The sequence below is a fragment of the Metopolophium dirhodum genome, chromosome 1 (assembly GCF_019925205.1).
Source record: "Metopolophium dirhodum isolate CAU chromosome 1, ASM1992520v1, whole genome shotgun sequence".
In the NCBI taxonomy this organism is placed as follows: Eukaryota; Metazoa; Arthropoda; class Insecta; order Hemiptera; family Aphididae; genus Metopolophium; species Metopolophium dirhodum.
Window position 1 is genome coordinate 60,746,243 of NC_083560.1, and position 23,380 is coordinate 60,769,622.

Consider the following 23,380-nt stretch of genomic DNA (forward strand, 5'->3'; position numbering starts at 1 on the left):
ATCGAATCTTATGCAATTCAATCAGAATATCCATTCATTTTACTGTAAAAAAACTGCATTTAAATATATTGATTTTTCACGGAGATCCTAAGGATGAAATGGGATTTTTGGGACATACTGTTTAGGTATGTATTAATTTTAGGTATTATTACTTATTAGTATTTGATATTTTGGTCATGACTGTGTCACGACCATGACCATATTTTATAATGCTATTGGCTATATTTGGATTTATTGTGTATACAATTTACTAGTAAAGCAATAAACTATATTATATACTAGGTACAAGAAATGATTTAGTATTAGGCGATTTGGATTAACTACAGAATCAAACTCTCCTCAGGTTATACATTCAAAATGATAAATTGGCTAACAAAATTATTCACAAAATAATTATATACATATTTGAGCCAATCTGATCGATGTATTTTTTATTGATTACCTGTATACATTTTATGTTTAATTTTATGTTCCGACATAGGTTTTAACGAAATCTCAGGGGGGCCATCAGCAGTTAATACTGAATTGTGTTCTGATTGGATCGGTAAGGTTTGGCAATCCCTCCGGCACTGGTTACTGTGATAATTGACTGGTTACAACGAACGCTCTTTAAACCATATACAACGAGCTACTGGTTAGAACAAGAACAATTTGGTTTGGTCTATAAACTCGTTCTAACCGATCTCTACTGCAGTATATCTAGTGTTGGGGAGTAATTTAATTTAAGTTACAAGTTAATGAACGAAATTACTTTTCAAGTAATTTGATGGTATTTTAATTACATTTTATTGTAAGTAATTTATATGTAATTTAAGTTACTTTTGTGTAGTTATTATTACCAAATTACTCGTTACATATTTTGGTTAAATACATTTTTAGAACGTATTGATAATATTGTGTGTAAATATTAAAATATAGCATATAACTTATAAATATTATAATTTATAGGTAAAGTTGTCTGAACTGTAATATTTTTGTTATAGCTATTGACTATTTGATTATAAAGTGTTACTTTTAGAATGGAATTCTTATTATTTACTCTGCGTTGTATTTTCGTGGACAATAATAATAATAAAAGTGTGGCTTGGCTGCTACCAGTCGCGCAATACGACTGAGAGTAAGTTACGTCCGCTGCTACTAGTTCCCGGATGAGTGACCACCCAGATCCGTAGTAGTAAAAACCTTCCTACACATGCACATGTTTGCATACCTACCGTAACAACACCTTACCATACCAACTTTACTAACCACACTTAATAACCCCCTACAAGAGCTAATGGCCATAGTTGCCGGGTTTAAGTTCAATAAAAATAAATAAATAATATTAATAATAGCGTAGCATAATGAGTATTTGTTAATAATTTAATTTTGTTGATTGACATTAGATACCTATTTAGTTTATGTATTGTTGTATTGACAACATGATTATTAAGCTCCAGTGATACCTAATTTTGAAGAAAAAAGTAACTTCTATTGTAATCGGGTAACTCAAAAGTAATGTAACTTAACCTAATAAAAAAAAGTATCTTAAAAATAATCTAGTTACAATTTTAAAAGGAATTAGTAATGTAATTTAATTACCAAAAATAAGTTACTTCCCCAACACTGAGTAGTTATTAATTGTTTAAAATTTAAATATATAATTTCGTCCAAATTTGAAAGTCTATAAAAATATAATATTGTTTATAATATTATATTTCTTAGATTTTTGAAGTGAAACTTCTATACGCGCGATGGGAGTAAATTTTCAAGGCTGCGACACACGAGCTATTAAACAAAAATCCGTCACGATTTATAACGGTTGCTATACCAACAATTTTAAAACAATGGCAACCAATAAGTATTATTATAATAGCTTTGAAACCCACGGAAAGATAGATAAGATAAAATATGATAAATATAAAGATAATATCTAACCTATGTCTGTACCAAATCATCCCGTGTACTTCGTTGCCCGGCAACCAATAAATATAATTTTATAATAGTCATATTATTGTATTGAATGACAATTTAAAAATATTGTTTATTTATCATTTTGTATTATTATTTTTTATTTAATCTAAAATCTAAACTTGGCTTGACGTAACTAATGTAAATATTTGTAAATCATAGTCCGTTTTCAAAATTAAAATCCGTCGATCGAAATTCCTCCAGTTTTGTCTAGCTTATTGGTCTAAAAGTCACTTTTTTAAGGAATCTTCTATTAATTGTATACCTAGTGCGAATTAGGTAATTTTTACATTTTATTCGTTTCTATGGTGATAATCAAAGTGTTACCCAGTCCATTAACATATTAAAGTAAAAAAAATCTCGGGGATATAAGGTGTTTTAAGATTGTGATACGTCATTATGCCGGTAAATCATATCCAGCGGTAAAAAATAATCGGATAGAAAAATATCCCGTGATATTTACCTACCGGCTACCAGTGGTAAATACTAGATACATAGTTACGATTGTTGATATTAAGACTAGCCAATACTAAAAAATTGGTACCAAATAAATATAATTAATAATTTATTTACAAATAAAGATATTTTGGGTTTTACAATTGTGTAAACATTTATATTCTTTCAGAGTTTATATTGGGTAGTTCTCTCAACCATTTTCGTCATACGAAATTCGGGAGACCTTGTATATATATATTATACAAAGCATTTTAAATGTCTGAAAATTCTGTGCAAATTATTTATTATTTCAGTTAGGTAGGTAACGCGTATGTTGTTTATTTCATATAACTTTAATAAATACTATTATTTTTTTTAATACTTATTATGTATCTAAGATTGGTGCAATAATATTGAGAAAAATAAATCATTATGGCAGATGAGCAAGTTGAGTTAGCGTCAAAAGATGTTTTTGTTTTACTGGGAGTCTCTGCTCCTGAAAATCTAGAAATTGGAACTAAACGGCAAGAACAAGGTGATACAAAAGGCGATGAAAACGAATCAGTGTTTACACTTGATGAAGAAGACAAAACTAAATTTATGGTAATGAGAGTAATACGTTAAGTACTTAATGTTATTTGGGTGGTACCTGCAGGCTGGTAAAAACAAGGATAGGATTATTATTTGGGAGTAATAATTGGGTGAAAGATCCACTGAGTAATATAAATTATAGACTATAGTGTATGCAATTATTATGAATATCTATTGAATATAATAATATATTGTTATAAATGTATGAGAGCTACTAAAATATATTAAAATATTATGTATTTGATTAAAAATAGTTGTAAGGTAAAAAAATAATAACTTGATTTCAAGACTGTTGTTGCACCACTTGTTATCGATGTAACACCACCAGAAGATTTGGACAACAGTTCTACTGATAGTTTAACTCAAACTGAAATCGAAGAACAACGATGGTATAATCCAGCATTGAACACAGGACTAGAAAAATCTGATTTCGAAGGTTTAAGAAGGCTATTAGCAGAAATTAAGGTGAACAAATTTAAATTAGGAGATAAGTAATCTAGATAACGGAATATTCGGTAGGTATATGTACAAATATATTTTACAGAATTAATACTTACTTATTTCATTTTGTATCAAGTTTGTGTGACCGGATTGTAACAGCAAAGTATTAGATAAGAAGTATTTTTAAGATATTGTTATTATACAGCCACGTTCAAAAACCGTTAGTAGATAGATAATAAATATTACCTATATATTATTTTATTATACATTATTATATATTTTATATATGCACTAATTATAAAATATAAACTAATACAACATAATATCATAAACCTACTATATAATATAATACCTATTTAATATATATTGCCTAAATGGTTGTATATTATTTTTATTTGTTTTACATACATTTGTGTTAAGCTTTGCAAATATCTAATTTATAAATTATACACACGTTCTATAGGTAACTTGTTATTACTAGCATTATCTACCTATATAAACACTGTGTGGAACTATTAAAAACAAACTATTAACTATTATTATTAACTGGTATACAACCGATGTGATTGAATATTGCATGTAGATGTTGTAAACTTGTGCCTGTAATAATTACTCATGAATAGATTGATAGGTTTGCTTATAACTTCGTAATACACAAAATCGTCAAAACTGGTGTGAAAATTCTCTGATTTTCATTCGTGGTTAATATAATGGTATGATGATAATAATAATAATAGTGAGAAAAATATATTTTAATATTAATATTATATATTGTATTCTTATCAGTACATAATATATATTGATATATTATAAACCGATCAAAAACAGAAAGGTCCCCTCTCTTATGCGCTTAACCATATAACTGGACGAAATTAAATTTGTTGTGATCTTACCACAATTCGTTGTTATCTTATTTCATCGTTAAGTTTAATGATTATTGATTATCTATGTACAAATATATTGTAAGAACTAAGAAGTAAGAAAGCCAATATATTTTGGAGAAAATTGTGTTATAAATATAATATTTATATAATAATTTTGACTTGTGAATATTGCGTTATATACGGCTCTGCCAGGAATGAAGATTATTGTAGAGTGATTTAATTGATTAAGCAATTTCGAGCAGTTTAAATAAAATAGATGTGTATTGAAATATAACAAAAGTTAAAAATGTGAAAGTACAAGTCATGTGGTGTAAGGTCCTCAGGACTCAGGGGCTATACTAACTACATTTTACAGTTATGCACAACGAACTTCTTATAAATGAGGTTCCTCGTTTCCTGGAGCAGAAGTCCTATAATATATCCAATGTCCTTCTAGTTGTTTTTCCTAAATTAATGTTTTTTACGTCTTCGTGAATAGATAATATGCCATTCATCAAAATGTGAGAGGCACTTTGGGCGGGTCATCCCAGAATTGTAAAAGCCATTATGATATTTCTATAATACTTAAACAACTTGTTAATAAAATCTTTAATAATTAATATAATGGTGATTGGATTATAATGTACAATAAAATGCTGTTGTTTTTCTTAAAACCTTTGGTTGCTTACGTACTAGGGATTTATTGTGAAATAAACATATTATTTCTTTTAGGTTCTAAGATTCCGAGAGTGCGTTGCAATGTACCTACAGGCTACTATAGGTTAAACAGTTTCACACGTACTTATCTTATTATTAGGTATATAACGTAGATTATGTTAAATTATATTATATAAGTAATCGGTAGTTGGTAGTGTATAGTGTAATCCAATAATCCATGCTGTACAATGCGATGTTAAGAAATACAGAAATCTATCAATACTAGTTTTAGCATTCACAAACTTCTTTCGTCAAAGCTGATTATTACAAGGTACCTAGTTAAAACTATAGAATCAAACAGAACCCTTAACTGTAAAACTAGTTTTAGCTTTCTTTTTTTAATTAGAACTTCTTGTGTCTAAAATATTATATTGGTCAAAAGTGAAACCTAGATAGTAAAGAAAATTGGTTTTCAGAAGTTTTTTTTATATCATTGAACTGGACATAACTATATATAAGTAGCCAGTTGGTAGTAGATGTACAAGCAGTGACGAGATTTTATTATATTCATACTATTTTTAGTCCTCGGCTCTTCAGAACAGAATCGTACGCATCTTTAGTCTTTTGCAATGTCATTATAATAATATAATGATTCTTTTCTTAAGCTTCTTAAGCTAGTGTGGTCTACATTTAAAATTGAGGTTAACTAGGTAGTAGACTTGTAACCACGGGGAAGCAAGGGGGAGACATTGCTCTGGACCTAATCGTTGCCCCCCCCCCCCAAATTTTAAATGTATGTATCTAGGTAGTATGTTATCGTTAAGTATTATTATATTATTTTAAGTATGCATTTTATTGGCCTCCCCCCCTAAAATTTGATAACCTGAAGAATTGGTCTGGTTACGGGACTGATAGGTAGTAAAAATCAGGTTTAACGAAATAGGTTTGTGATAACTAGTTTTGTCTAGTTAAAACTTGTTTGGGCTGATTTCTGGTTTTAACTTTTAACTGGTAACATCGAAATATTTGTTTATTTTTTATTTACTTATATTTTTGAAATTCTTTGAAACTTTAGAATACTGACCCGACAAAAACCTTGGCCGCGTTGACCAAACTTAAAGCTGAAAAAATATTGGAGGGACCTTATCAAAACATGTTTATTGCTTTAAATGGTTTCAAAGTGTTGATTAACATACTTGAATGTAACAACGATGAATGTATGGTATACAGAAAACCATTGAATTATTATATCTATAGTATACCTAGGTATACGTTTCACTATATATTCTTTTTATCTCAATGCAACGACAATATTTTAGGAAAATGCTTTGATCATTGTACATGAAATGTCCCAACATTACGGAATTCAATGCTCGTTGTGTACATTAGACGCGGTGAAACCTTTGATTGCCATTTTATTGTTCAAAAACAATTACAAAGTCAAATACTTGGCTTCGGAAACGTTACAGAACATCGCGAAACTGAGGAGAGGCAGGAAGCTTATACGCTTGAGTGGTGGAATTAAGACCATGGTACGTATGGAAAGTATTTTCGACCCCTGTCGATCACACATTATACCTAACCACACAACTACCGGTGTCCGGTCTCATATATTATAATAAAACGACTATCAATGTTTAAGGTACAAATGATGAATGTATCGAAACACGTATTACCCATGCACTTGAATAATATGAACGAGATAAATCGGGCCGCAGTGGGTTTGATGAACTGCTGTTCCGGCACTCTAAGACAGTTATGCCGGTCTTTAAAATGCCAAGAACAGTTGTGGTAATGTACATTTATTTCCATGGCAAGTCATTCATAAACAAAATATACGTTATTATAGGGAAACCGGGTTTGTGCAGCTGTTATCGCAATTGTTGAACTCGAAACATGGGGAAACCCAAGTTTCCATAATGAGTTTAGTAGCGGAATGTTGCCGTACTCGGCCAGAAGTAGCTGGACAAAAAACAGACGTACACATTAGAGTAGCACTTAAGGAGCAGAACATTTTACAGCAGGTCATACAATTTTTGGTCAGTGATTCTACCCAACTCGCGGAAAAAGCGGCCGAAACGATACTGTGCATGTTTGACGGTAATCCTGCTATATACAACGTTCTGCTGAAACACAAGGGTATGGAAACCCTATTCAAAGCTGTTACAAAATTCCAGTAAAAATAAACCTATACATTAAACATATATAATAATATTATAGTACAGGTGCGGATCCAGAAAATTTGACAGTGGGTGCTCAAAAAAAATTGTTTATACCTTTCTATTTTAAATTACATAATTTATGGTACAAATGTAATTTACTGGTGATTTAGATAACAGTGTGACAACGTCCGAGCACCCAGACCACCCTTGAATCCGCGCCTGTTATAGTAGGTGTAATTGTTTAAGTATATGCACATAATTAATCAAATCAGAATGGAATCTTTGGCCGATCAAATTTTAGTGCATCATTGCAAATGGCAAATTACCAAAATAGTTTTCCCGTGTAGAAATTTAGATTTCAATAAACCAGATACCGTTCATTTTTTTGATGTAATAACATAGTGCTTAATTAATATTTTCACTATAACAATTGTTTTTAAATAGAATTTCAAAGTATTTAGTAAGGTATTTCACTGATTTCATTAATTATGAAATTAAAAATAATATCTATAAACTATTAGACAGTAAAAATACTAACACAGAATAGTTTATTCTATGATAGGTAGTAATACTTAGTTGCAATCTGTGTCTGCAGAAATAATAATGATTAAAATTGAATACATATAAATGAATACAATATTATTTCCATAATATTATTAATTCATCAAAAGATTCCATTAACCATTGCAAAATGTTTTTTTTTTTAATAAATTAATTGGTAGGTTTATTATGGAGGATGGTATTTTGTTACGTAATTCGGTTCCAGTTATTTCAAAATATTTACCAGATGTGGTTTTTACCTATAGCTAACAGACAAAACAGATGAGACAAAACAGATGAGCCCGATTTTGTAATCATTAATTTTAGCTATAATTAATTTTCTAAAAATATATTGTATTTATATACATAAAAAAAACATAAAAATATTATAACTTTTATAAAGAGCAACTATAATATAATAACAGAATTATTGACTATAAATAATATTTATTCATTTTTTATTTCATAATTACATAATAATTATAATGATAATATATTAGTATGTACCTATATTGTATAAATACAAACCCCCCACCGAGATAACTCGTGTCAGTGACCCTAATATAATAATATTTATGAATACAGCTACGACTAGGTACTTCTAACTTTCATAAAATAAGAATTGATAATTATTATGAAACTTCAATTATAGGTACTATGAATCGTGCCACCAATAACCCAGTTTATATTGGTAAACCTGGTTCCTAAAAACCCTTTGATTGACTCCAAAATCAAATTAATTCCATTGATAAGGCCTCAAAGACACTGGACTCAATCTGAACCAACTCATAGTATAGCATCAACATAGGCGTCACTGCAATTATTTGTTGTGGGGTGTGTCATGAAGAAAATGGGACACTTTCCCTTAAATGCCCTTAATAAACCAAACATAACTCCCCTCCTCCCACTTAAAAAGAAAAATAGACAAAATGTAATGCAAAATATAAATTCATAAATACTTATATTGGTTAGTTCCTACTCTATACACCTACCTAACTTTAAAAAAAAATTTTTTATTTGTTTCAACAAATAGATTATTATCTAAAAAAATAAGTATGTATATTTTGTAAAATTTTTATAAATATAAATAAAAATAATAAATGATTATACATCTACATTAGAATATTAAATAAAATGATTCCTTATTTACACCAATTACATCACCCAACTTAAAATCACATTTTTAATAATAGAAAGTTATAGGTTTTTTTTAGTTTTTTATAAGTAAAAGTAGGAACACACGTCTTGGAATAAAAATGTATATTAACACGATCTAACGGTCATTGAACGGTAGAGATGAATTATATCACCATTTGTGGTTGTTTTATTTAACTGGCTATCTAAATTTTGGTATAGTCATACTTCATACCTCATACTTCATACATCTTGGTTATTATTCTTACTATTTTTTTTGTAACTTGAATATTAAACAAAGCCCAAAATGAATAAAAGTCGTACAAATAGGCAATGGCCACAGACCACAACACACCTGGCATACCTACCCAGTTCGGACGCTTATGAGCATCAACCGATACACAATCAATTCCTAGATCCTCAAGAACTACTAAGCCTTCTCAACACAAACACATTTTCCTAAAATATGAATGTTGTTTTCATAAAAATAACAATTTAAATTACTTATCTATCGTTTATAACGTATTATACACCACACATAATAATATTATATATTTATATTATTATTATTAAGTTGCGTTTTAATATTGTTATCATAAACAGATAATAAATTGAAATGTTAACAATTTTATTATATTAAATCATAATTATTATAAAACCAAATGTTATTATAAGAAAAGAGGTGTTACGTATCAAATAAAGTTTATACATAATATATATGGTGGGGGATCGTCCTACCGGCTACCATACGCGATGTGTGTGTCTTGTACAAAACACAGCAGTCAATGTAGATTGTTTCAATAATAAACACGTATTTAAAATAACACAATTTTATGTTCGATTTGATTCTATCTATTTGATATAAATATTACGACTAACCTTAAACTCTTATTACCTACTATATAATATAATATACACTGTTACAAGCTTGAAATTCAACAATCTTAATAAAACGACTACAATTATTAATTATACCGTTGCGTCCTGCAGGAACGACGACCACGTTATGGTGTTGATCATCACTGTGCTGTGGAAGAGCTCATTGCACACGAAATGCAGACAAGTGATCGAGAAAGACCGCATCGTAGATTTCCTTCTAGAACTGTTGGCATACAAATTCGACGACCGGGTAATCGGCTACGCAGTCGCCACGCTGTCTGAATTGTGGAAATCTGAATCGTTGCGTGGCAAGCTCAGGCAATTTGCCGTGCCAAAGTATCTGGAACTGCTCAATACTAGCCTGCACAGCCTTGTTTTGGCACACGTGTGCACCGCTATAGGTCGAGCGTCTAGCGATCCGCAGAGCATGGAAATGATCGACGAGGCCAAAGGGTTTCGGTTGATTTTCGTACTGTTGCCGTCCCTGGACGTGGACGAGTTCGACAAGTACGAAGATTTCTACGAACCGCAAACGATCATAGCCGCTGCCGAATGCCTGGCCATGATAGTCGAAAACACACAAGTAAAATATACCTATTATACCTATCAATATTATATTATATTGTTAAGGCGGGTTTTCACTAACACGTACGTGCTACAAATCCTTTGCTGTGATTGGTTGGTTAGGTTAAGTTACCACACTGAATATTTTTCATGTACACGGCAAACGTGTATAGAGGAAACAACCCACCTTAAACGTGATACTTTATAGTGGTCTCTTATTCGTTTTTTTCAAAAAATTTTTCATCTTGTGTGTTTTTAGTTCAGCTTGAACCCTCTGAAGGGAATGTACGAGGCGATCTGTGACCTGGTAGATTTATTGACGCACAAGAATTTGGACTTTTTAGCGGCAGTTTGTCATCTGATCGTCGTTATTGCTACGTTCGATGAAAATTCAAAAATAATGGTCGACGCAGGAATTGTCGAAAATTTGGCAAAACTCGTATCTACGGTAAGTTTGCATTTTAATATAGGTGGAGTATGATATTATAGTTATAAAAATATAATATCTACCTACACATAATAAGAAAATATATTAAATAAGTGGGTAAGTAATAAATAACCATATGTGTTCTTACAGAAAAATACCCATTTATATTATTATCTGTTACAGGAGCACACGAACTTGAGAGCCAATCTCTGCAAAGCTTTGGGTAAATGCTGCACTGTTGGTGTGACTGCACGTAGATTCAGCTGCAAACAAATTATAGATAAATTAATTAAGTACACGCATTCTGAGCACAAAGTCGTCCGAGACAACGTTCCTCTTGCGCTTAGCGGATTATCCGAAGACCCCTTAAATTGTGTAAGGATTGAGGCGTTAGGATTCCTTCCGGTATGTTAACATTTTTTTTAAAGAAATAATGTGGGTACTTACTTATTTAAAAATGTTCTTGAAATCATTTAGTTTTTAAAAAAATGTATACATTCGGATAATCCTAATACGGCCATGGCTGCTGTTAACTGTTTGAGCAACGTAAGAAAAGCAAGCGCAGCTATAGGCCAATTTCAAGAGTGTACGACGAAGCATTGAAAATTACATTCTTACAATTTCTTTATTATAGTATGAAAATTATCGATGCAGTATACAAAATATATAAATAAAAAAATTGTAAATGTATGGATAAAAATGTGAATGTGCCTACTTACATAAATATATTATAAATATAAAAAAATTAATATTCATGGTTTATAAAAAGAAATAAATCAAAAATATTCTTAAAGTAAGGACATATTGCATATGCATTTTCATTATGATGTACATTAAAATGTATTTTAAATCATACTTTAACGTATATTTATTATATAGGTAGATATTATAATATGTACATCATGTTATTATTGCCATAAATCATAATGTATTTCAACATATACAGGGTATATCCCGTGAGGACTTACCCATTGCGAAATCTCCTGAAATAAAGGAGTTATTATAATTCTGGTTTTTTAATAAGACGACTCACAGGGACAAGAACTACAAACATTTCATGTTTTAATTTATTTTAATGTTTTGGTAAAAAAATTAAAAAATATATTTTTTACTTAATTGTTGTTAAAAAAATTAATGATAGCCATTTTGAAGAGTTAATTTTTCTGAAAATATTGACGTTTCAACATTTTAATTTCATTTATCTCCTGATTTTTAATATTTTTATTAGTTTTGAAATACTATATAAAAATACTATACTCATTGGCGTATATAGGGGGGGGGGGGCTTGGGGGGAGTTATTGGGAGTTTATCAAATCCGTTTTGTTGAAAACAGATTTTGCGTAAAAATTCACGTTTTTCCCTTACTTTTATATCAAGTATAAGTTTAAACATAATTAAACATTTAAAAAAAAAAAAGGCTCTGGAGGGGATCCATCCCCATCATCCCGCCCCCCCCCCCCACCAATAACTACACCACTGGCCTTCTTATGTTCTATTTCGGTGAAATTATTCCATTCTCACTGGTTTTAAGTTGATTAGGTGCAATTGCGCTAAATTTAAATAATTATTATAATTTAGTTTCGAAAATTATAGACATTTTTTTTATTTATTTATATTGAATTCAAAAATTTTGATACTATAATATGTTTAGTATAGTTATTAGTTTAATGTAAATTTCTACACAAATAATAATTAATTTTACAACTTAAAATTTTTTTTGTTCAAATGTCGAAGATTTAGGTACAGTAAATAATTAATAATTTTGAAAATCGGGAATATCTACGCAGCATCAGTTGATAAAACATAATTATTATTGCGATCTCTATTAAAAATATAATTTAACTATTCGAAGTTCAAATGATTACAAAATTATATATTTAGTCGAAAAATTACGATTATTCATCTTAGAATTTTTGTTGTAAATAATTTTAAAAATATTAACTATTAACACTTTTTCCCAATTACGTATATTAATATTTTCTGGATCTGATAAAATTATGAAAATAATTGGATTACAGTACGTACATCTTTATAAGTTAATACGAATAATAACTCCTGCCTAATTAATTATATCAAAAAGAGTGATATAATATTATAGTTCAATCTACCCTATGGCTATTATATAATACACTATGCAGCAGAGTGAGTTATTAGGTTTTATTGTTTCGATGCTTTTGTATTAAAAATACAAAGTTTTATTTGTACAATTAAATATAATATAATTTAAATGTTTATTCTCATAATATTAAAATTAATTATAAAAAACTTACCTTTCAACAACGTTTCCTCAGGAGTTTATTTGAAAAATATGCTGTGCTACATGTAAAATTGAAATAATAGTATAAGCAAAATATGTTCACCGTACGAAGTCAAAAAACAGACTAACAGTTAAGTTCTTTTATTTTACTTGAAAACATTCCTTAACATTTCTTTAACAGGCCCATTATAATTATAAATGTATTAAATATATGGGTGTATTTATTGTATTTATATATTATATTATTATGTATATGCCTATCCTTATTATCATATAATATTACACAATACACATGGGCACCGTATAGACTGAAGTTCTCAATAATTCGAAAACCAGCTATTAGTAAACCTATAATACATAATGTTATCATTTGAGAAATTGACATCTATAGGTAGTCGTGTCAGACGGGTCACCTTAATGAGTTTCAAACTCCACATCACAATAGGCAAAAAAATAATACAGCACTTACCATAGCACCCTACCTAACCTATAGTACAAAGGTATTTGCGGCAGATGCTGTTTTTAATAGGTAGATTTTATTGAAGCATAATGTTTTTAAATTATAAAATGTAATAATAATACTATACTACTATAATACCATAAAATACTACCGATTGATTTTTAAACCTTAACCGGTTGTATATAGATGAAATGAGTATTTTCATAAAACATTTTAAACGAAAACTAAAGAAAAAAATTGGTTAAATGTATTTTTTGTTTTGTTTTGGTTTTGAGAAGAGGGGGGGTGGCTGGGGAAATAGACCATAATCCTAGTTAAGTTAATGTAAAAGATTAATTCATATAAAAACATTTTAATAGTGTAAATATATGAATTTGATCTTGTGAATTTTAACCGGGAGGTAAAATTTCGCTAGTGAAATTTTATCTAGGTAAAATATTCCTAGCAAAACTTTACTTGTGGTAAATAATCACTAGTGAAATTTTGCCAGTGATTATTTACACGTGTGTGAAGTTGCCCCCCCCCCCCCCCCATATCGGGCAAATCGATCCGGACCAATTGTAAGTTAAAGATATTCATTTGTAAGTATTTGTAAGTTGGTTTTCAGAGTTTGTAAGTTAAAACCCTGCCCTCTGGCGAATTTCCAAAAATCCGCCCCAGCCCCCTCATATCGGCCGAATCGATCCGGACCAATTGTAAGTTAAAGATATTCATTTGTAAGTATTTGTAAGTTGGTCTTCAGAATTTGTAAGTTAAACCCCTACCGTCTGGCGAATTTCCAAAAATACTTCACCCATTCTTCAGAAAATCTGGTTTTTTGACTGTAGTACCATCCACTTCCACGGGAAAACTAATTTTTACCTACATAATATCAAAGAAAATTGTTGAATAACATAAATCAAAACAATTAATTATTGAAACTATAATATGTCAAAACAATTAATTAAACTAAAAAAAAAAAAAAATTTATATTTCATTAGTTAATTTTTTTTTAGTCATTCTTTAATATTTTAAAGTATCAATTTATTATTAATTATAAATATACATTAAAAAATCTATTTAATTTAGTTTATAGAATTTAGTATTTCTCAATTTCATCGCAATAAGCTTTTTCAAATTGGCTTTATAAATCTACGTTCAATCTATGGAAGTTAAAAAATCTATACTTGACAAAAAAATCTATTCATTAAGAAAATCTTTTTAATAAAATAATATACATGTGATAAGTCGGATAAAAAATCTATATTTGTTAAAAAAAACTATTCATAAAAAAAATGAACACAATTATTTATAAATATTATTAATGTATTAACAGCTTAGTTTAATTAATTGTTTTGACATATTATAGTTTATAATATTAATAACATTATATTATAGTTCATAATATTAATAACATATTATAGCCAGAGGGTAGGGGTTTAATTTACAAATTCCGAAGACCAACTTACAAATACTTACAAATGAATATCTTTAACTTACAATTGGTCCGGATCGATTCGGCAATATGGGGGGGGGGCTGGGGGGGGGGGCAACTTCACACACGTATTATTTACCCACGGTAAAATTTCGCTAGTGAATATTTACTGGTGGGTAAAATTTAACTGGGCCATATACACAGTTCCACCGGTAAGACGTTATTTTCTATCAATGTCTTTATTATCTATGTGAATCACACAAAAATGTGGTGGCCATATTCCTAGTTAGCAATCAGTGGTGACTGGTGACCATAAATATAATATTACAAAAGTTTTTAAAAATTACAATATAATATGTATGTAAAAACCATGACACTATTAAGTACATTCCGATTTTAAATAATTATGTTTTTATTTTTTCCATTATAGAAATTACTAATTAGTAACAGAATATTATAATATATTATTTTTTACATTTCATACCATAAAACTTCATACACTCACTTTAAAATAATATTAAAGAATATGATATTGATAATCGTTTATAAATTTACAAATTTTTCAATGTTCTTACATTTGATAGTCTATACTCTATATCCTAATTCCCAATACATTTCTTTAAATAGTAAGTATAAAAATTTAAAAACCTATTATTTATAAAAGTTTTAACAGTTATTGTTACACAATAATATATAGTATACATAATACATTTATTTAAATAGAAGGTGATAAATAATAATACATTTACAATAAAAAGTATTTATTATTTAGAAATATGTGTACAGTTGTAATTATAAAATAATAATAATTCTATTTTTAAGAGAAAAAAATTCTAATTACAAATAATACAATATTGTAGAAGTATGTTGAGTTCTTTTCGATTCTGAGCAATATATTGATTTTACAATGATGTGTGATTTTTATTTTTGTGCTTGTCATCACCTTTTAGGACAGTAAAAATGCTTGGATTTTCTTTAACAGTATCTTTTCTGATAGGAAAGTGAATCTAATTGGTACTTTGGGGGGGAAGGGGTCAAAAGTGAAATTTCCCCAGTAGTTTTCAAAAGCGACGTGAAATACAAAAGAAAAATTAAGGAAAAACGGGAATTTTTACGCAAAATTTGTTTTTGAGAAAATCGATTTTGGTTTTTGGTGTAACTCTAAAACAAATGAACGTATATACATGAAATTTTCAGTGGTTGTTTATATTTCGATAGTAATTTTAAAAATATTTTGATTTGTTTTGAACTGTTTAGGAACATTTTCAGTTTCCGATTTTATAAGTATTTTTTTCTATGGATGTCAATAATACTTTATTTGAGGTGCGTGACGCTGGCACCCGCAATTTTGAAATTCAACTCAACAACCACATCAGTAATTGTTATACAATTTGTACAAATTTGTAACCACAATTCCAAAATTTGTACATTTAAAATTTAATAATTATTTTGTAGTTAAAAATTTATAAAATGTTCAACTTTTATAGCTAAGGATTGACAATTTAAAACAAGACTCCAGGTAAATAGGTTATATATAAATTACTTTATTATCAATAATATCATCAAAATATATACTTGGTAATATCATAGGCTGACTGACCGTTTTCGCTCAGAATTTTTCTTATACAATGATATTATATCATTGAATTCAAATTTGAGGGGCGACATTCCATAATGTACTATTGCCACTTTTCATTAAGTTTAGGAATCACGATTTTCTATTGTATACTGTTATTAAGCAGTTGAAAAAAGGTAAAATATGTTAACACGTTGGTGGACAGTACTGCTATAGCAGTAATTTCAAAAATTGATGTCGGGGGACACTTTCAAATATTACTGTTATAGCAGTAATACGAAAACCGTCGAAAAAATGTCAGTACTGCTATAGCAGTAATTAATTCTATGGTCTTATATGAAAGAGCATATTGTTCTGACCAGTAGATTTCAAAAAACCATCGGGCACTGTCAAAATAAAGCCAAATAAAAATAAAAATAGTAAATTTAATTTCTCCTGTCTATTTGTATCCCTGTTCGTGTGTTTCCATTAATATATAATAATAATAATAATAATAATCAACATTAACAATCGTTATCGGTGTTGTCGGTATAGTTTTATGCACCGTATAATGTGACTGAATTAATCATTACGTTTGGCGACCTCGTTGTACGAACTACGAGTACCTACTATTTAGTGCGTTCAATATGTCATCACGACAAGATAAATTAATTGAACAATTCTTATCTGATGAATTAGATTCAGATGAATCTATAATGTACGATTCAGATGCCGTTCCTGAATATATTCCTGGTGGTAATAAATTGCAAAGTTGCCAAGAAACATCGACATCTAACACATTCGTTCCTGTTGGTAGATCAGATTCAGATGATGATGACATTTCTGTGGAGGTAAGTTCAAGTGACGAAGATTGTGATTGGTCTGACTCAGATTTATGGATAGACACTGAAAAAGATATACCGGATTTCAATTTTGATTCAACTCTATCGGGAATTAAAATAAACGTACCCGAATCTGCTCGAGATTCACCAATAAATTTATTTAAACTTTTATGGACTGACGAAATTTTTGATATAATTGTGAATTCTACAAATAATTATGGTCATAAAATTAAAGCAGTAAACCGTCCTCACAGTAAATATTCCCTTAAGAATTTAGAGAATAGTGAACCAAGTTTTTCTAAAACTTACTCCATATTTCCTCCAGATGTTGAATAGTATTTATGAAATAAAATCCAAAATAATTAAGTAGCCTTTTTTGAATAATGTATGATGGATGAAAACAGTAAAGTTGTAAAGTTTGTCTTCTAACATATTATTTCCAATACAAATATTTTACAGTTTTTGGATAGCATGGCACCAATTAATAACTAATAAATAATAACCTTTATAATAAAACAAACTTTTTTTTTACGATATTCCTTGTGAATCAGAATCTATGAATTCATTAATAAAGGTAAAAGGAGAAATTACTAAAATAAAACAAATAAAATAATTTAACAATATTAGATATTATCTTTATCTGTTTAAAATAAATACAGTTTATACAAAACTAAAATGTACCTTATAATATGGTCATAAAAACATAAAATGCATACCCATTGATGGCATTCATTTAAAATTAAATAATTATACATTTAAATTCAGTAGTTATGTATACCTAATACTTACTATAAATAATAAATTATATCATTTAATTTAAATGTGAGATTACTTATAAATAAATATAATAGGTAGGTGCATACCTACTTCATGGTTTAATATGAGTCTGTTTTTATGCTAGTCAAATATATTATTACACAATTAAAAAAAAATTATTCATTGAAAATGAATATCAATAGAATTATAATATAATGCCAAGAACATATTTTAAAGTATAATGTAATATTACCCACCCTATTCATCAGTAACCTGTTATAAAGTAGGTAATACATTTAAACAAATTTAATTCATACACTTTTAACAAAAATGTCATGCCTATTATAATAAGTTATGAATACAAAACTATATTTACTTATATTTAATACATTAAATAGTTTTTTGAAGACATAATATTTATATTATAATTTTATTATAGAATATTAATTATTATACTAGGTACACATTTGATTGTATCTACCTCCTGTATCCATTGAAGAATATTCTTATCATTATTTGATACATTATTTTCAACAGCAATATCTGGTGGATGGCGGATTGTTAAGTTATTACTGTCTTCAGTAGTATCCTGTTATAACATTTTAAATTTCAATAAAATGTAATCCATACACACAAAATGTCATATTAATATTATAATAATGAGTTATGAATACAAAACTGCATACTGTTTATACCTTACACTAAATGGGTAATAGTTTTATAAGACTATATAAGTTATGGCTTTATTAGTTTTGATGACTATATGTTTTGATGTATAACTCATATTTTAAATTTTTGGCAATAGTACACTTTAGAATGTCGCCCCTAATTTAACACCATCCATTACAGTGACCCACTTCTAACCTACTGTACAGCAGAGCGACATCCACTTACCTACTTTTTTTAGTCTCTTTGATATAAAAATATAAATTATGTATATAAATTGTACAAATTATGATATAATGCAAATGCCAAAAATTAATGTTATACCTACCTATACATTCTTATCAACACAAAAGTGATTTTTTAAAGAACATTTTATTTTTATTTATATTATACTATAGATACCTAATATGTATATTTTTTATATATTTAGATTTTTTAGATTTTTAATATTTTTTCTTGGTATTGTACCTACATTTTTATCATTTTATAATTTGTAAAATTCTTATAATATATATTGTTAAAGTCAAAGAAACCAAAAAAAAAACTTTTTAAAAATATTTTAACTATAACTTTGGTTTACACTTTAAATAAATCATAGGCAGTCTGCTAAAGTATGAAGAAAAATGTTAGTATAGTATAGTAATTACCAAAAACTATTAGGGACCCGGATTATAGTGTAGTACCCGAAAAAAACTGGTACCCCACTATTGTAGTACCTACCTATAAAAAACTGTGGGGACCCTACTAGTGTAGTAGGTACTTGAAAAAAAACCGGGATCCAAATAGTGTAGTACCTTAAATAATCTCAGACTCAATTAGTATAGCTGTAGTAATAAGTTAAGTAGGTATGGAGGTTTAGACGATTTGAAAAAGTTTGTATTTTATCAATATAAATAATTTGTAAAAATAAATCGAGTTTAATAAATACTACATCTATAATATTACGTCATATAGTTTACATTTTTAAGGATTATTATTCTTAGTATAAACATTTTAATAACATAGAAATTACTTATTAGTCATTAGAATTTTGATTTAGACACATCAACATTTCCAAGAATATATTATTATGTTATATTATGTAATATTATGGTTGCTGACGCCTTAGTTTAGAGCATAGGTCGCCAACCTATGACCCGGAAAACACCATACTGGAGAAGGATATCGTAGGATTTGTATACTCTATTCCAAGAGAGAAGGTACATGTTTTTTCGCCGGTCGATACTCGATGCGCTATTTTTGCCCGTTCGGATACGATCGTCAAACGTTCGGTGGTCGGCAACGACTTTCTCGTCACCGGGCAGAAAACATTGGGAGTGATTTGGCCTTCGTTTTGGCAGCTATCGCCGGCGACAGTCAGATGCATGAACGGAGTATATTATTCAGGGCCATAGGCGTGCGCACGGGGGGGGGGGGGGGCAGGGTTGGCAGCTGCCCCTCCTCCGAGCTGAAATTTTCTTCCAAATATTGTTTTTAAAAAACATAATATTATAATAATATCATTTTTATATTATAATGAATAATATATTAATTATTAATATGTAAATAACGAGTGATAACGAGTGTTTATAGATAGCGGCAATCACTGTGGTTTCACGGTAATCCAGACAAAATCGCGCCAATATATTCTACTATTAATTTTGACGTTTGATTTTTTTTGGAAATATCCAGCTCATTCATAATTTTATTGAAAGCAGCTGCATTAGACATGCAGTATTAGAGAAAATTGCCAATTCAATGAACTTAAAATTAAAAACTTTAAAATCGGTTTCTACTACACGATGGGCTTGCCGCTACGAAGCCGTTAGTGCAGTCAAAGTAAATTACTCAGCTCTACTTACTGCTATTAATGAAATCTCAGAATCCACTAGATAAGCTGATATTCGTGCTAAAGGTTTAGGTATTATTTACCAAATGAAAACCTTCGAGTTCGTTTTTGCATTGGAAATGTTGAGTCCTATATTATGTTCAATATTAAAAGTGAGTGAATATTTGCAAAAATCTGATATTAATTTGTTAACAGCAGTACAGTTGGTCGAATCATTGAAAAATACACTGGAAACTGAGAAATACTGAATCTAATTTTGACAATATTTACAAAAAAGTTTTTAAATTATGTGAAGACAATCAAATCGTAATTCCACCGGTTAAAAAAAGAAAAGTTTCAAGTAAAGTTGATTGTTTTTCTAGTACCCAAAATTTCATGGATACTAAAAAAGAAGAAATGAGGATCAGAGGATTACAGTATATAATGTGACATTAGATCAAATGATTAATGGTATTGATTTGAGATTTAGTCAGGAAACATTAAATATGATAAAAAGCATTGCCAATGTACTAGAATTAAATGTTGACGACAACGATATCACCATTTTAACCAAAACCTTTCATTTGGAAGCTGAAATGTTAAAAAGTGAAAAAGTCTACTTCAACATACAGATAATGTACCCAAAAGTACTATAAAAAATTGTGATACGTGGATAAAATGGTTAACAGAGTTTAATAGTGGAAGGGAAACTATATTCAATAATATATTTAAAATGTTAAAAATATTTGTTACTATTCCTGTAACTAGTTGTTCTTGTGAAAGGGCGTTCTAAAAATTAAGCTTAATAAAAACCAAATTACGTAGTACAATGCATCAGGATCGACTAGATGGACTTCTCACCATGTCAATTGAACAGAAATTGGCCTATAATCTTAATATTGATGACATAATTGAACAATTTAAAATATTATCTCCTTCTGAGAGAAGAATGGTACTCTGAAGAAGTAAAGAGCTAAGATTTGTCTTTTGGTAAATTTTAAAGAATGTTTTTATTTTGTTTGTTTATGTACATATTAATATAATATAAATAACCTAACTTTGAAGTTTCAATATTACTATATTAAATTTGTAGTTAAATTAATGATTTTTAAAACTAAAATACTTCTATACTAATACTTCTGACTAATATTAATTGAACTAACTAATAAAGTAACAACCAAAATAATATTTAACTATATATTATAAAATATATATTTTATTACATACTGCCCCCCCCCCCCTGACAGCATGGTCTGCGCACGCTTATGTTCAGGGCCGGTACATTACAATTTACCAGTATATTATAATCTTAGCTTTTTAACACCCCGGGGAAAATGAAAATAATACGCCCATTTCAGGAAGATGACCAGAATTAGTATTTTTTTTACGAAAAATCAAGCACACTCACACAGTATTGTGAGGACCGACCATTTAGAAAGCATTTCGCAATATACTGGACTAATAAATTATTTACCACAAATAATTAAAACGATTTTAACTTAAAAATGAAACATTTTAAATTTTAAGCTAATCAAATAATAGTTTTAGAAGCACTTTTTAATGGTGTATTTAAAGCTAAAATCTGTGGTCAATATTTGAATTTTTCAAAAGAATATGTGGAAGACAATTAAAATAAAATAATACAAATGGTTAATTTAGTTCCATGTAATTTGGGTGCTGTAAATTGGTCGTGGTGTAATATCGTGGTGCGTCATATAGTTCGATATCGTATTATATTATCGTCGTCTCTATTGTGATATCGATTTCGCGATTAGATGATTTGTCAAGAAAAATCATATGATGTGTTATGTTTACATTTTAACTTAGTATTTTTTCAACGCTTGTTACGATTGACGATTCGTACTCCGTGTATACAATTACACAGTCCCGTGTATTTAATTATTTATACCTATAATAATTTTTGAAATAAAATGCCTTTAAATTATATTTTGAATCAACGGAATCAAAAGTTATTGGTTCACAATAATTATGAGCACCAAAAAGAAAAAGACGGTGACGAAAAAATCATTTTGAAATGTAACGATTACAAACAATTAATGTTACAATTCAGCTGTGGTGGTCATGTTCACACTCGAGATTAAACTGTAATTAAATATGTTGAGCATGACCACCATGTACCCGACATAGCTAAATTGAAACGAAGGGAATATATTATGAAAGATTTAAAGAAAGTAACGAAAACATCCCAACTGAGTACCTATGCTGTCATTGGATCAGCTGTATCAACAGTAAAAACATTATTATAATTTAATTTTACTTTCTAGAATATCATTACCGAAAAAGAAAAAAAAGAAAAAAAGAAAAAGATTCTGCAATTAGTATTAAAAAATAAACTTCAACATTTGACCCACTAATATTCAAAGCTATTTACGTGGGATAGCTGTTAATTTTCAGTTGTAGTTATAATTTAAATTTAATTTTTATATAGTTTTGTTTTTGCTATCTGTGATACAATTTTATTTATATAATTATACATAGAATTTGATTAAGATTAAAGTATTGTACATAGGCATTATTGGCGAAACTAGGGGGGGGGCTTTGCCCCCTTACTAAGATTTAGCCCCCCACAAAATATCCCTTATTGATTTAGATATAAGCCCCCTATGGGTTATTATTTTTTGAATAAATAGTTTTGTTAGTCCTCCCAGAACTAAATGACGCACGACGATATTACACCCGCGCCCAAATTACTGCGACCAATTTACCACGATGTATTTACGTGACACCGGTTAATCAATAATCTATATCTAAATATATGATATTTGTACCTAATGCCTATGTCCTTTATGCATTCATAAGCCGTCCATCCGATTGCGCGATGAACTTTAGACTTTGGGAAAGAAGATGGGTCGAGAAAAAATGTTTGCTTTAGGACAGAATGTATCGATTTCAAACCACGGTTTCGGTGGATCAACTTTTTGCATTGTTAATTCTTATAGAGTTAAATTATATACTTACG

The 23,380-nt window shown here is 29.0% G+C and overlaps 1 protein-coding gene across 1 annotated transcript; it reads left to right on the forward strand.

Annotated features, from left to right (window-relative positions):
- The first annotated feature begins 2,817 nt into the window (after positions 1-2,817).
- LOC132934037 (armadillo repeat-containing protein gudu-like) lies at positions 2,818-11,246 on the forward strand. Its single transcript, XM_061000322.1, has 10 exons — positions 2,818-2,988; positions 3,265-3,441; positions 6,013-6,159; positions 6,257-6,469; positions 6,580-6,728; positions 6,787-7,113; positions 9,764-10,235; positions 10,476-10,664; positions 10,827-11,048; positions 11,121-11,246. The coding sequence occupies exons 1-10, from the start codon at positions 2,818-2,820 to the stop codon at positions 11,244-11,246; spliced, it is 2,193 nt and encodes a 730-aa protein (XP_060856305.1).
- Positions 11,247-23,380: the final 12,134 nt, after the last annotated feature.